The 16,269-nt window shown below is 40.9% G+C and overlaps 1 protein-coding gene across 4 annotated transcripts in view; it reads left to right on the top strand.

The window, feature by feature from the left end:
* Nucleotides 1–2,235: 2,235 nt before the first annotated feature.
* arhgef12a (Rho guanine nucleotide exchange factor (GEF) 12a) overlaps nucleotides 2,236–16,269 on the top strand; it is a 45,772-nt gene continuing 31,738 nt past the window's right edge. The window contains exons 1-2 of one of the 4 annotated variants that reach the window (XM_049576048.1): nucleotides 2,236–3,152; nucleotides 3,541–3,670. In XM_049576048.1, coding sequence (XP_049432005.1) covers nucleotides 3,639–3,670 — 32 coding nt within the window. In that variant the 5' untranslated portion in view covers nucleotides 2,236–3,152; nucleotides 3,541–3,638. Of the gene's footprint in view, nucleotides 3,671–16,269 lie in introns of all 4 variants that reach the window. The other 3 variants (XM_049576049.1, XM_049576050.1, XM_049576051.1) reach the window with 3 other exon arrangements.

Below are 16,269 nucleotides of genomic sequence, written 5' to 3'. Positions count from 1 at the left end.
AATTCAATTTTAAATATGTTTGCATTAAAGGTGTTTTCATGTATTGGAGCACTCAGTTTAATATTGTGTATGACACCGTATGTAATACACAGTGTATTGTGTATATTGAAGGATTGCACAGTTTGGTTTCGGCTGCCAGAAACATAAATAATGAAGCAGGACTGCAATGCACAACACGGTGAAGATAATCATATACAGTGCATTACTTCATTCACTTAGTATGCGAAATGGGTAAAAGGATCAGAGCAAACAAAATAGCTTGAGAGAAGGTAGAGAAGAATAACTGAACATAGTCCACTCATGTACACAAACACCAGCTATTTAAAGGTAAACAGGATATGAACAGATTCATTGTGGTGGTGCAAAGATTGCCTGTAAAACACCAACCACTAACCATATCCTATATTATGGCGTTGGTAATGCTGTGATATTAAGTGCATTTTCTTTTCTTAGTTTGGTGAAATTATAAAAACGCGAATGTGCAGTGATTAAAAAACGCTCAATGGACTGCTAATGGAATCAGTTAATATTGATTGCAGTTTTGTTGACATGCACTGATTGAGAATAGTTTGCAGATATCAAACAAATACAAAGACATGAACGAAAGCCTAAGTATCTTTTGCATTTTCATTCTCTGTCATTTAAACACGTTCACACACACTCATACAGCCTCTTGAGTGTGTTTTCCCTGTTTGCCTTTCAAGCTTTCTCCGTGGATGGGTTAAGATAGTTTTATCAGAACAGGAGTGTCTAGTTGTGGATGATGGACAAAGGACTGGACTTTAAGCTGTAAATAATGAACATAATGACTGTTGTCCCAGTCGCAGACCAACCACAGACAGTAAGAGAGCCACGAAAACCATGAAATAACCACACAACAACACACATAACCATCAAGTTCATCAGCCACCTGAAGAACAGTGCCTGCTTACTGGGAAAATTTTAAGACTGGTTCCCTGACATGGAATCATAAACAATGCAATATCTATCTAAATAACTAGGGCTGTAACTAATGATTACTTTTATTATCTACGAATCGATACAACTGTTTAGTCTATAAATCATCAGAAAATAGTGAAAAATCCTTCACAGTTTAATATATATATATATATGTATATATATATATATATATATATATATGTATGTATGTATATTGAGAAACAGGAACCAAAGAATATTTGGCATTTTTGCTTGATACCTGACTTAAATGATTAATCGATTGTTTAAATTACTGCTGATTAATTTTCTGTCAATCGACTACTCAATTATTTAGCAAATACACCTAAAAATAATATCTTACTAATAGTCTAAGTGAATATATTTGGGCTTAAAGTTATATTCTCATTATCGATTAATCATTTGGTCTAAAATAATAAACAAATAGTTTCCAGAGTCTAAGGTGATGTCTTTAAGAAAACAAGCAAATATTCACATTTGAGAAGCTGGAACCAGTGATTTATTATTATTATTATTATTATTTGCATTTTTTCTGTTAAAATTTTAGACATTTTTTTATTATCAAGACTGTTTCCATTTTTTTTTATTTTATTTTTTTGACTGAGTGATTAATTGACTGATCATGCAGGTCCATTATATAACACTGCATTTTTTTATTCATAACCTAAAATAACATATATTAAAAGCATACAGTATCATTGAATACTATACTAATCGACAAATAACATCTTACTAATAGTCTAACTGTATGTATGTGGGCTTAAATAAAAGTTATATCCTCATTATCGGTGAATAGTTTGTTCTAAAATGATACATACTTTGCAGGGTGTAAGGTGATGTCTTCAAGAAAACAAATTTTCACATTTGAGAAGCTGGAACCAGTGATTTATCATCATCATTATTATTATTAATATTATTATTATCATTATTATAATTTTGTTGCATTTTTTCTGTAAAAAAAAAAAAATACTAGACGATTATTCGATTATCAAGACTCTTTCCATTTCTTTTCTTTTTTTCTTTTTTTTTTTTGGTCAGTGGGCTGAATGATTAATCGGTTAATCGGTTCAGGTCCAATATTCCAATATATAACATTTTATTTTTCATTCACAACCTACAATAAAAATACAATAAACAACATACTATACTACTGAATACTATACTAACATTACTAGTAGTAGTATCTTTGGTGGTATCATAGTTTTTGTTTTTATTTTGTCATCATTTGGGGGGGGGTCATTCTGCATTCTGTTCCCAAACATGCTGAAACAAAATGAGTTTTCCCATCTCCCGGCGGAAGTGGTTAGTGGAAGCGCTACTGGACTCCAACAGCTAGCTGGCTAGGGCGTTGCTAGCGGCAGAAAGTGGGATTTTTGGTTCCTTTCCGCAAGTTATATTCCTGTACAAACAACGTCTTGCGTTGAAAAAAACAGCGTTTGATGTTCGCTAAAAGTTTTAACCGCCTCGGTGTCCTTTCGCCAGTGTTTACAGCGGACTGGTGTTACTTTGTGTCCCGTTAGCTGGCCACATAGCTAGCTGCTTCCATCCACGGGAATTCTGCCGAGAAACGACTGAATTCTGGAAACATGGAGTCAAGGAACGTTGCGCTGTGCTAACCGACTTCACTGGATTTTCTTTCCTCAAGGAGACTTTCTGAAGGACATAACACGGAGACATATAGCAAGCCAGTCAACATTCATGTCGTGTTGTATATCTATATTTCGGTCGTTGGCCGGCTCATTGTTGTGAACGGGAGTTTGCTTAGTTTGCACTCGAAACAAGAGCATACGAAGCAAAGTTTTCTGCTGAAAGAGCTCATCTGTTTTGTTAGCTGGTAGCTGGCGAGATTCAACCCCAGCCAGCTTTCACTGAGAAAGGATTTTCTAAAAAAAAGGCAACTGTGCTTTTTTTATTTTAATCGACCATCTAGCCAGTTTGTTGAATCTAACGTCTTACACCGGTATAACATTAGCTGCAGTCGTTGCTAATTTGTAACACGGGTCGGTTAAACTCGGTATTGAGCGATTCTCATGGTCACGGGAGACTCGTCCTCACAGTCACAGACAGGCATTTCTGGGAGCAGGGAATACCAAATGGGACTGGAGGAATTTCCAGCATCTTCAAAGATCATTTAGGAACCGAGGCCATTCAGCCGAGCTGGGGTGGTGGCAGACGGACTCCATCGCAGGGCCAAGGTGTTTGTTACATTGGAATACATATTGTTTACACAATTCATATCGGCGGAAACTGGGATGTGAATGCACAGGATCCATCCAAGGAGTTCATACATGCACGACAACTTGTACCAGCTGACGCAGTATATTTATTCTGGTTGCCAAAATATTGTTTATAGCCGGGGTAGGATATCATCTGACTGCACAGCTAATACGACAGAGGCCCCGATTAATTTTTTAAGGTCTGCACTGTAGATTCCTAGCTGCTCAGCTTTGGCAGGGAGTGTTGGTGAACAGATAGCCTGTAGGTAATATTTTGGTGTCTACCAGTGTTTGGACGTGCCTTGCAACAACCCAACAGTGTCCCATTTATTTTCAACACCATTCTCAAAATCCTTGCCCACTTCAGACGAATGCCAGAGAAGGACGCTCCAGGAAATCGCCTCATCTCACTCTGGAAAATGTTAATCGGATATAATTTGCTGCAAATCTAGAACCGGAAGCCCAATGAGTGACACACAGTCCAGCTTCACTGATAGGTATAGTATGCAACGACTTTTATCTTCTGTTAATGCACTGTTTGCACTCCACATGCACACATTGAGTAATAAAATGCAACATTTTATTAAGGTTTCCTGATTTAGTTATGATGATATTAACCTGAAACACAACCCCACAGTCTGATGAAAGTTTTGCATGCTCCCAAGTAAAGCACTTCCCTGTGGTGCTGTGCTCAGTAATAACTATGTTATACAATCTAATTACTAAGGAAGGACATCAGATCTTGATGGAAACTCTGCTGATCTCAGCATGGGTAATGGAGTTCTCTGCAGACAGTAAAGTAGTACTTGTCCAAAGGATTGAGAAGGCCTGCCACTGTTTGTGTGCCAGGGAACAGTCCTCGGTGATCCCTGTACACCTTTCAACATCCCTATTACCTCTAAGCCTTTAAAGCTAACCTTCTCCTACACCTATTAAAACAATCTCTGGATTTAGACAAGACCTTAGCTTCGTCAACTAATCACCTTATCTGAGGCATCTGTCAAGCTAAAGTCAAAGATTGGACACTGTTGCTAAGACCGGCAGGCTAAATAATGTGTCATGGCCTGAAGAAAACACTAAATGGTAGACAAGGATCAGTCTGTCATCCTAATCCATTGTGATATAAGTTGCCGGTATTCTGCTGTTGTGTCATTATAAGACAGAATTCCCCTGTGGTTTTTTTGTACCTCTATAATAAAGAGGTTCCTATTCTCAATTTGACGTACTCTGGCAGTGAAACAGAGAAGTGAGCATTACGTCAAGCCCCTCCACCTGAATCCCACATACCTGCAAGGAAAGCAGGCCAATACAGTGGAATGTGGTCAGTAGCTTCAGAGCAGAAGGAAGCTTTATTGCACAGGTTGAGATGTCCTCCTGGCTAGGGTATGAGCTAGAGGCTAAAGCCCAACCCCATTTTTACATGACCCCCCTCCCCCACTGCAATGATGGCAACAGTGGCTGGCACCAACTGCTATTGTGGTGCTGTTTATTGTGTTTTAGTATCACCACAACACCGTGCATGGCACTAAACCGGTGTGGATGCCATCGTGTGTCTGGATGCTTTTATAAACAAATCAGTGCTTTCCAATCACTTCAGCAAACCTGTGTTGAAATATAAACTGCGGTTGATTGGCAAATAAATAACAGAGAGCTCCGATTGCCATGAAGCACCCACTGCTAGGTTGCTATCAGACAGTGCAGTATATCATACAGTATATTTGGTCGTCCCAGTTTTGCTGCTGCATTTAAAGGCTTGAGACTGTGCCACACAAATTTGTTGTCTATCCTCCCCTTACTCAGAGTATGTGGGTTAATGTTTTTTTAGATTAAGTTTGCTCATCTGTTTGTTTTGGTTTACATCTGTCACAATTGTTACACTACCAGTAGAGCATGATGCAGGCTCCTGTATGAATGTAAAACACAAAAAGAAAATGCAAAACAGTGTGACAATAGTCTGTAGATTGTGCAAGCACCTAGCTCTGTACTTGTGTTGCACAAAAATTATGGTTAAGACTGCAGCAGGGTGTTTTCCACAGTGCTCGATAATGACTTTATTGATTAATGGTGTTGTCTGTCTGTCCCTCTCTCCTTAAGTCTGCTTGTATTCCCCTGTCTTTGCTTTCTCTCCCTGTGTGTGTGTGGTGTTGTGCATTTTGTTTTTGCTCTGTTGGCTATAGTGGGAGTATGCATCCAACATCTATTGGGGTTGGGCCGCCAGCCGATGGGTCAGTTTAGTGAGCTGTTAGCTCTTTGTCATAGAGTTCTGCTGATCTCCACGTTTTTCCCACCCCCCCTGAGGCCCTCCCGGGAAGTGGTGCTGGTGACATCACTAATAGTAAACAATAGCTTTTAGTGGGAGCAAACTGGCTGGCCGATGTATGCTCCTCTCCAGGTCCACCAGTGTAGGTCAGGTACATTCAGGGAGGCTGGTCTTCGTTGTTACCCTGTTGGAGGAAAGTGTAAAGTTATGTCTGCGGCTAGTTAATGATAACATGATTGCAACTAACAAGTTTGTTATTGATCCATTGTCATTAATGCGAACACAGCTGTTGATTATGTGAATGATTGGATAATCACTCATTTAGTGTTGACGCTTACACTTGTCATGCCAAAGTGCCCGTCACTGCGTAACAGAGGCCAAGATGATATCTTCAGATAGTTTTTTCCCTGGCCAACAGTCCAAAAAATCAGAGCATTGCACTTACAATTAAAAGAAACACAGACAAACAACACATTTGAGATTCTGCAACTAGCAAATACTTGGTGTTCAAACAGGATAGACAATTCAAATCCAATCTATAGCCTAATCAAAATTGTTATCAATTGATTTGATGTCATTCGACTAATAAACTAATTATGTCAACACTGAATGATGATAACTGGGCACTAGAGTTGATATGTGCCTTACTGCAGTGGAATTTGTTTCCTTGTGATGAATGTTTTCACGAGAAGCTCCGACAGCTCGGACTGCTTGTATGCGTCTCCTGTATTTGGCATCCCTCCCTTATAATGCAGTATGCTTTTACTCCATCTAGTCAGCACTGATAGTAGGGAAGCTGTGTCAGCTGCTCTGAACTGTGCATTAAAATGAGTATCCAGAAGTCATTTAAAGCCCTGATCAGATGCGCAAAGGTTCCAGCTTAGCACAGCAGTGGAGGATGGTGGTATTTATACTCTTGACATGTGTGCCGCAACTGAAAGAATGAGATACAACTTTTGCAGGTTGGGAAAAAACATACTCTAGCTCAAATCAAACCCAACTCCCAAAATGAATTGATCAACAATTACTGAAGGTAGCAATCGGTAGTATCAGCAGCTGTCATATCCAGGTAGTACAATTAAATCTTTTTTTATGGGAAGTTGCTGAGTGAAAGATAACTCCCTACATTTTGTGATTCCAGTTTCTCCAGTATGAAGATTAGTCACTTTTCACAGTCTTACATCATAGTAATTAAGTTAAGAAAAGTTTTGATTGTTGGTCGAACAAGAAAAGCTAGTCTATTCAAAGAACACATCACCTTGGGCTTTTTAAAATTATGGTGTTCATTACTGGCTAGTGTATTGTGTTACACATAGTTAAGAACTTATTAAAGTAATAATAGGAAGATTAGTCAACATTGAAAAGCTTGTCAGGTGCTGTCCTGGTTCTTTATACTGTGTAATATTCCCTATCCAGCTGCAATTGTAAGAGTGCAAGTTCCCTAAAGGCAGTGATGTTTCAAGATTGTGAAGGAATTCACTTTCTCCCCTTATTTTAAAGTCAAGAGCAGAGAGAAAATCCTGTGAATCATTTCTAACTATAGCATACCCCTACTTGTTGTAGCCTGTAGACCTTCCTTTTCCATTAAAACACTTGTCACAGCAATTTAGATCACAGCAAGCTCTTGTCAGCCTAAATATCACCAGGTCATTGCCAGCTGATGCATTCTTATTATTTCTTGGCTAATTATGTGATAAAGGTGGTATCTCGACGCTGATTTTGTTTTTAAATGCATAGTAAGTGTAAACATGCTCCAGGTTGTACGCAGGTGTGCAAGACCCATCTTCCTACCCCACCTACTTATGAGTTAGAGAGCAAAACCATACAGTTGAATTATTTTGCAGTTTTAATGTCAATTAAAATCAAGGGTGTTTGTTTACAAGGCTGTTAAACAATATATTTTACTCAGAACATTTCTTTTTTACAGAACCTCTTATGTGTAAAACAAGTGCCAATTAAAGCACATCTTTTATACAATATGGTGCTAAAAATACCACTGCACCAAAAACACCAGTATAGTCTTAGGGTGTGTTTCCAAATACTGTGTTTTTTCTGAGCACCAGCATCTTTTTTTGGTTGCTCCCAATGAGAAGAAAGCATATGTGGCCACCTCTAAAAAAGGCTCTGTACCCAGCTTCTTATTTCTAAGCACCCCACCTTTTTTGCGTGGCTGCTGCAAGTGCTACCAGTTGTATATCTCTGAACTTTTTTAGAAATGCAGTGGTGTCATCACTCTTGCTCTTTGTCAGGGAACCTATCATATAGGGCAGGACACGTCACCCTGGTAACCAGGAAGATGGAGCAGAAATATGTTTTGGTTGTGTCTATCCGAGCTGTATGATATGTCAGACAAAAACTATCATAATAAGGACAGAGAAGCTTTGTGGGTGCACATTGGCCGGGCATTGAATGTTGCTTGTGAGCGTTGTGCTTTTATCACCATACTGATATGGTGATATCTTGTACAAACTTGATAGCTGTGTAGGCAACTGTGTGTTAACATAGCGTCATCAAAAAACACACTGGGAGCACCTTCTTCTATAATGTGCTGGGATGAAGTGCTCTGTAGCGCCCTGCCAGCGCTTAACGGCCAGAGAAAAACACCATATGGACACAGGCCCTTTTGCAATCAAACACAATCGCTCTGCAGTAAGTCCTACCTTTTATGAAGAGTATCATATTAAAAATTGATTCAGATTGTGTCAGAGGGGGTTTGATTCAATTCTATGGTAAAGTGGGAGGTTGTGGTTTGTGGTGCTGCATTATACTGAATGGTGTTTAGGATGTTTTCTCCTTCAAGGATTAAATATTAGCAAGTATAAAAGCTCTAAGAGGTCCCTATTGATCTGTTGCAGGTACATAGCTTTCAGTAGTCACAACTTGATCCTGGTGTTTTATTGTATTTATACAGTATGAGTGGCTGCACAACTTCCTGCAGTTTCATGAGAAACTGGGTAATTGATTTGTGCAACAGCTTGGTATCAGACCTTGCAAGGAGTCTGGGTGTTTCTCACATTCAAAATTAGAATAGTTGTTGGTGATGACATGGTGCGTCTAAGACTTAAGCCCTGTTAACACCGGATATTAACATGTGTTTTGGGTGATCAGATCACAAGTAAACAGCTCCAAGTACAAATGTGAAGGTGCCTGATGTGTCTTCAATAGGCCCGTTTCCACCGCAGGAACTTCGGGGTAATTTAAGGGGCCGGGGCCGTTGGTGCGTGTCTCCACTGCAGGAACCACCCCCGAAGGACAGAGTTCTGGAACTTTTATGGGGGCTAAATAAGTCCCTGCCTCAGTGTAGGTACTCAGAATGGCCCGGAAAGACTCCTGGCTGGGGCTTGGGGATTACTTGGTGCTGATTGGATATACTCAAGGAGGGATGTGACGACAACAGAAAGCAAAAAAATAGCCGGCATTTTTAAAACTCAGCAGACAAGGGTTAGCTCGTTCATATATAGCTTCCGCCGCTATGTAAAAAAAACTCACTAAATGGCCCGTGAAAAAAATATTTTTTCCAGCGGATATCTTAGTTACAACATGATTGAGCTAGCAAAGCAGTTTTGTGTTGCTGTGTGTGGTATATATTCAGTTTTGGGAAATCACGATGTCTAGAAAGCATCAGTGGCTGCCGCTGACAGGGACAGCTAACAGCAGCAGCAATGCTAACATCAGGACATCATCTGTTAAAAGCCTCCCGTTGTCGGATACGTCATGAAACTACTCCAGATAGCTCAATCATGTTGTAACTAAGACATCCGCTGGAAAAAATATTTTTTTTCACGGGCCATTTAGTGAGTTATTACAGACACCGCTAAGGGCTATCAGCTAACGGCATCCCTACGTCGCCCCAGTAAATGGTCGCACAACGATTACATCACATCCAGAGCCCGTAACTTTACAGGAACCTTCCTCATACTCCGCTCTCTCAGTGGAGACACGGCGGTTGAGAGGGCTGAGCGAGAGGGCGTTCCTATAGTTGTTCCTGCCAAATAGTACCAGGAACTTCTTCAGTGGAAGCGGGCCTAATGCGTCTCGAGATCCGATCTCTCAGCCCACATTCAGAGGTGGCCTGGGCTGCATATGGCCACATTGTCTCAGCAGTGCAGATACTGACCTGTGTGTCCTGGGCCACACTGAAAGTCTGACTACACAGCTGACGTCTTTGATTATCTGACTCTACTTTTCTCCTAGCGAGTGGTTAGTTCAACATCTGCCTGGTTTGAACGAACTAACACAACAGCTGTTTGATGGTCACAGCGAGCTCACACCAACAGCGGAATGACTCTATCAACCCTGTCATTTAGCCGGTTAATAACCTTTAATTAACGTTAAATGTGTGATGCTAATAGTTAGCATAGTCACTGTGTGCATGCGGGCACACTCTCACCAACTGTCCCTGGCTGTTTAATGGTCCAAAGGAACTCGCACCAAAACCGAAATGGTTCAACCATGTCATTTAACCCTTTAATAACCCTTAAGTAATGTTACAAGTGTGATGCTAACAGTTAGCCTGGTCATTGTGTGTGTGCGGGCAAACTCTCACCAACTTTACCTGGCATGGAGCTCAGACTCCTGCAGTAGTAGTTGCCCAAGGGTCAAAAAGAAAGGATGGAAGCTATGTGTTAATTTGCATTTGGAGCGGGGAAGTTAGGGCCGATCAAATGTCGTCACTGGAGATTCGCGGAGATGCATTTTAATGCCAGGCAGACAGACAGATGTAAAGTTGTCCACTTGTGATCGGATAACCCAAGACACATGTTAATACCAGGTGGTAAACAGCTCTAAGATGAATAGATTTTTTTATGTCAAGATAGTGAACACTAATTAGACAGTTACAAGTACAGCTACTCTAGAATAGATGCTACCTTCATGTTTTCAACACCTGCCATCACTACAACCACCCACAGACACATTCAGGTTCAAGGCACCGGTTAAAAGGAAATTGATCCATAACAGCGGTACTCTGATCCCCTTCCAGCATCAGTCCCTTCTTCCTGGAACAGTCATCCTGCGTTGTGTCTCGTGTCCGACTTTTACCCCACCTACTTAGTAATGTGAATTATGGTTTTAAAGGCCAGTACTAATTAAGTGGCACATCATCTTTCCATGTTGTCATTTTACCTTGTTCCACCCTGGAGTTATTCTACCGTTGCAATTACAGTTGTCAGTGGTGCATTTAACACAGTGCTCTGGAAATAGGTTTTTGAATTGACAACATAGTCACATTTTCGTTAAGGTAGCAAAACTGTTGCAATATCCTCCGAGTTTTACTTATGTGTGTAAGAAAAGCTTGGTTTGAAACACAGTATTTGTAGAATTGCATCATTGTAATTGCAACTACCGAAAGTAGACACAGAATGACTGACCAAATTCTTAGTTTTGTTTATTTATAGACTGTAAATGAAGACCTGAGGAAGACTCTGCTCACACTTGGATGTCACTTTGGCAGGCACACACCAGCTCTCACTATACTCTGTTCATTCTTGTCAGGTCCCATTTCACCCTTTTTCACACACACTCTCAACTGCATCCATCACTTACACCATTCGTTGGTTTAATCAGTCCCCTTCTTCCATCATCACCACATTTTCATACTGCCTTGCGTTAGGGAGTATTTACTGTTGTATTTTCAAGTTTGTTTTCACCAATTAGCCAAGTTCAAATGAAAAGTGGTTTATCCCAGGCTTTTTATGTTATTTAAAGGGTATTAATATTTTTCTTTAGTTATCCTAGTCGAGACAAACCAGGCTAAAAGGACAGAAATGAATTCCCAGATAGCAAAAGAGAGGGAGATGGAGAGAGAGGATATGCCCCAGGGGAAGTGATGTTGGAGTGTGGTTGAAGTCTAGGCATTAGCTGGGGCTCTGATTGCTGGGGGAGTTGGGGTCTATCACCCAGTCCTGTGATGCTGATGCTTGTGGACACCCTCTACAATGCTTCCCTGTTAGCCAATAGAGCTTCAGGGCCCAAACATTACTTTCACTTCACAAAAGACAGGATCACAACAATAGAGAAAAAGGGGACAAGGGTAGCGAGCTGTCTTGTTCAAGTGTCATGTCCTCACATGTCCATTTAAGGGGATTGCAGCCATGAACTAGGGTAGTGCCTTCAAGCTAACTGTGACACTTGTGAAGCCACGATATTCTGCAGACTGCACAGTGGCCCAAGAGATGTGATGCTGGGGATATATCTTGTATTTTTTGCTGTTAAATCCTTCTTTGACACTACAATGATTTTGTATTTATACAAGCAATACATATTTGTCCTTTTTGTAGGTGCACACATATGTCTATGTAATCTTTGTGGGAGGAAATGGGATGGTTGATGTGAACGAGCAGCTGTAGTTGATTGGGTGTCTAATTGGGTTCTTGGGCTCTAATTGAATGTTGTCTCTGTGTGTTGGGAGAGACTGTACTGCAGAGAGAGACCTGCAGCCTACCCCAGCCCTGTGATTTATCTTACACTGCCTGTTTCTGCTGATTCAGGGGTGACTAGACAGACTAACACATCCCGACTCTTTCTCTACAAGAACCAGTGTCAGTACACAGGATCTGTCACCAACCTGCAGTCAGGTTAAGTGGAAGACACTGCTTTCTGCATGGCAGATAGATAGGAAAAAGGAGGCTGAGGAAGAAAAGGTGTAGGGTTGCGCTGTTAGGCATTGTCCACACATACAAGGGTATTTTTAAAACGGTTTTCATTTCATTCATTCTTAAAGAATCCCATTCACACAAGCACTCAGTACGTTTACATGCAGCTTGAGAAAATCGAATTATTGGCTTAGTCCGACTGAAACCGGACTTTTTAATGCATGTAAACAGCTTAGTCCGACTGAAATTGGACTATCCCTTGCTCCACTAACACACCTAGATAATTTGATTGAAAAACAAACTATTACTGCATATATCCACTTAGTCCGACTGGAGTCAGACTCGGCGTTCTGTGCATGCACCACTTTTTCTTTCGTGGGCTACAAATACCATGGCGACCGAGAAGCAGAGAACGCACTTCTGGACGGGTGAGGAAACTACATTAAGGCTTCGACAGCTAAAGGAGATAAACATTTTGAAGTTTATGGATGGTATGAAAACGTGAAACGCAGATTTATATAAAAAAGTTTCTGAACAAGAATCGGAACTAGTTCGATACGCATGATATTAAAAAGGACACAGTGCCGCCCATCGAGGTGGAGTCAGACATACTTGGTCAGAAATTCGATTTTCTCTTCTGCATGTAAACTCAGACAAGACAAGAAGTCCGACTTGACTGATTAGCCGAGCTATGAGCTTAGCTCGACTACTGCGTGCATGGAAATGTACTGACTGTTGTGAAAAAATTCTGTCCAAAGAAAAACACAATTGAGGCGTTGTCAAGAGCCTGCCAAACCAACAGGCAGCAAAATGACCCTAACCTTATAGCCACGTTAAGGAGAAGATGATGTTGAATAATCAAAAGCCTGAAAAAAAGCTATTACAGAAAGGCTACCTGTAGCAGTGACCTCCGTAGGGCATTCTGACACTTCTGTTCTTCAGTATATTGAAAGAGTAACTGTACATCTATGTGCAAACATGTAAAAGGTCCTGTTAGCAACTTTAGAGCCAGCACTTTATTCACCACATCTACCGTTGCATGAAATGTTGCCTAAGGATAGTGGCATTAGTGGAGTTTCTCAAAATCTTTACCCTGGAAGGAGTTTTGCAAAAAGTCATTTACCTAAAATGCAGTTTGAACTGTCTTGTCCACTTGCCACTGTGTCTATTTCAACCAGCCACTCAATAGATTACCATTTTTTGGCTGCAGCCACTTGCATATTTTACCAGCATTTGACTGGTGGCTGGTGCTAATTTCCAACCCTGATGTGTGGCCAAGGCCTAAAACATTATCCTTTCACTTTAAGAATCTTTGATTTAGATATGTTGTCCCATAAATGTCCTGATGATTTCCTGTAGTTATCAATCACTCTGTCATCTTGCACTCACAAATCTGGATCTCCTTGGTAATGTAATGGATGGAACATGTTATCGCTTTGGAAAGAATGAGGTATCCGTAACATCATCATAGGTGTGCTTCTAAGAGCTTTGAATACATCTTTGAGATCATTGCAGAATACCAGATGATACACACAAAGTCTGTCATCCCAGGTGTTTATGTTTCCCTCACAGGCACTTCAGCATACCCCATGCTGTACTGCTAAAGTTAACAGCTAAGTTGAAGCTAGTTTAAAAAAGTTACTCGTGGATTAGAAAAGTTATCAGGTTTTTTTGTGACAGGGCTCATGACCAGCAGCAGCCTGGACAGTGTAGCATGTTGAACCACCTCTTTTCCTTTCCCAGTGCTGGAGGACAGCAGACAGCATAGCGTGAAGAAATGTCTATCCCCCGGCCCTCATGTCAGGAATCCTGATGAGGTTTATTGGGGCAGAAAGGGCACTGTTTTCCCCCTGAGGCTGTAGCTTGAGCTCCAGAGCTATTGCTCTTGTCTCTCTAACACACCTCTCCCTCTCTTTCTCTCTGTGCGTCTGTCTCATACACTCACTTAAAGCTCTTTTTCTTTAAACCCAGTTTACACAATAGTGTATGAATACACTGCTCAGGGTGCACATTGAGTGCATCACTGTGTTTGATATTGAAATAGTCTGCAATACAGAAGGTAGTTTAAAGAGGAGTATTACTGCGTGGGTGTAGACAATTTCTTTCTCAGTGACAGGGAGTGGAAAGCAGTGACGTAATGCTGGTTGTGTATTTGTGTGTGCACCCACATTGTGTGACTCAGGTATATAGATTAGATAACAAGCTGTGTGTGTGTGTCTGTGTGTGTGTGTGTGTGTGTGTGTTTTCTCCCATTGGCAGGCTGCAGGCATGAATCAGGCTGCTCAGGAGACTGTATCATTACACCATTGAGATAGAATCACAGACCAGTTTTAAAGAGGTGGCATGAATGGCTGGCTGAAAAGGAGACGTTGCCAGTTCCATAGGGTAACGTGGCAGGCCAGTGGCATGACTCAGCACAAAACCCAGCTGAGGACACTGTGCCGTCACCGCAGAGCTGCACTCCAGTCCTGCCAAGTTTCCCAGTATAATCTGACATCTGAGGATGTTTTGCAGGGTGCAAGGTTATGCTGTATTTCACCTCCTGGAATGAAACACACCTCAGTCTGATCTCTGCAGCCTGCAGGCAACTCCCAAACTGTCCAATCTTCTCCTAGTGTTAGACAGGCCCCACCTCTCCAAGCCGCAACAACACCTGTGCTGAGAGCTGTGTTGCTCTGCCTCTGGTAGTAGTTTCTTTTTTGTGTTGGCTCTTTTATTAAATCAGCTGCTTATAATAAACTTTCAGTTATACTTTTATATATATATCTCTCTCACTGTGTCTAAGAGGAACTGAGAATAACCTGAAGTGCTTCCCCTGAATCTTGCATGAGCTGGTCTAGTTCCTTATTGTCCACTGTTTTCCTTCCTCTTTAGTTTGGGAGACCCGTTCACAGAAATGGCTGTGTGTCAGAGTCTTGCTCCCTCAGGGCTGTTCATCCCTCCCTCCTTCACTACTTTTTCTCTCTCATGGTCTGATCTGGTCCCGGCCTCTCTCGCTGCCACTGTTGCTGCAGTTGGCCCAGCTCTGCCACAGTTTTCCATCAAAACACCAAACCTCAATGGAGCATTCAAGCCCAGGCCCGCTCCAGTGCTGCCCCTCCCTCCCATCCCACCCTGTTCTGACTCTGCCTTCTCTCTCCCTTTCTCACTCCCTGCACATTTAAGGGCCCCGTCCAGGAAGAGGTCCCAGCTTAGACGCAGACTTTTATAGCTGGATCTGAGGAATGAAAGCGTTGAGGGAAAGTGATTCTTCAATGCTGTCTGTAGGTTTTCAGGGAAGAAAGTTTTTGTTTTAGCATGTTGTTCTCAGAGGTTCTGTCAAATAATATAAACTTAAATCCACAGAAGTAAAACAGCTACCATTAGTCAGTGTTATTCAAGTAGAAAGAGTCACAATGTCCAAGAAAACATTTTTTGAAGTGCTGCAGCAGAGCAAAGCTTCTATAGGCTGTAGGTTGATCTAACTTGACTCACGCGATTATATAAGCCTCCAAATACTGTGAGATAAGTGATATTAATGATTACATCCCACGCTTACTGAGAATAAATTGTATTATCAGTACTGTTCACTAAGTATCTCACAATATAAGTGTGGATTTCTAGCATTGCAATTAATGCTTGTTCTTTGTTAATCTCTTAATTAATCATTTAGACCAATAAATGTCAGAAAATAGTGGAAAATTGGCAATAACAAAACCCAAGCTGACGTAGTTAAACTGCTTGCTTTTGTCAACACCAGTCCAGTACCCTAAAATGTGACATTTACTGTCAATAAAGAGTAACACAAGTTGCAATTGCATTAAAATGATAAGAATAATTGCATCTGTATAGTACCTAATGCTGAAGCACAAATGACTTCCCAGATTAAATGAAATTAACATAAAAAAAATCAGAGATCCATGAAAGCCACCCCTGTATGACAATAAAAGGTTACCATGAGAGCACATATCTCAAACAGCACTTACACAGTACATTTACAGATGGAGGTGCAAGTGCAAAAAAGAAATAAGCATAAGGGAAATAAGCTGATGTAAAACAGGTGAAATTTAAGTAAAGGAAATAACCACATATATCAACTGATAAGATACAAATACAAAAGATGATGTCATACAAAGCAATAGAATGCCAATAAAATAACAGACTTGACTTAAAAACTTATAGAAGTGCAAACTATATGGAAGTTCATGTAAAAGTACTCACATGATGATACCCAAACTTGGTACAGACTTTAAATATGTAAAGA

The sequence above is a fragment of the Epinephelus fuscoguttatus genome, linkage group LG5, assembly GCF_011397635.1.
Source record: "Epinephelus fuscoguttatus linkage group LG5, E.fuscoguttatus.final_Chr_v1".
NCBI lineage: Eukaryota > Metazoa > Chordata > Actinopteri > Perciformes > Serranidae > Epinephelus > Epinephelus fuscoguttatus.
Note: the sequence above shows the minus strand (reverse complement) of the source record. Positions and strands in the feature narration are given on the sequence as shown.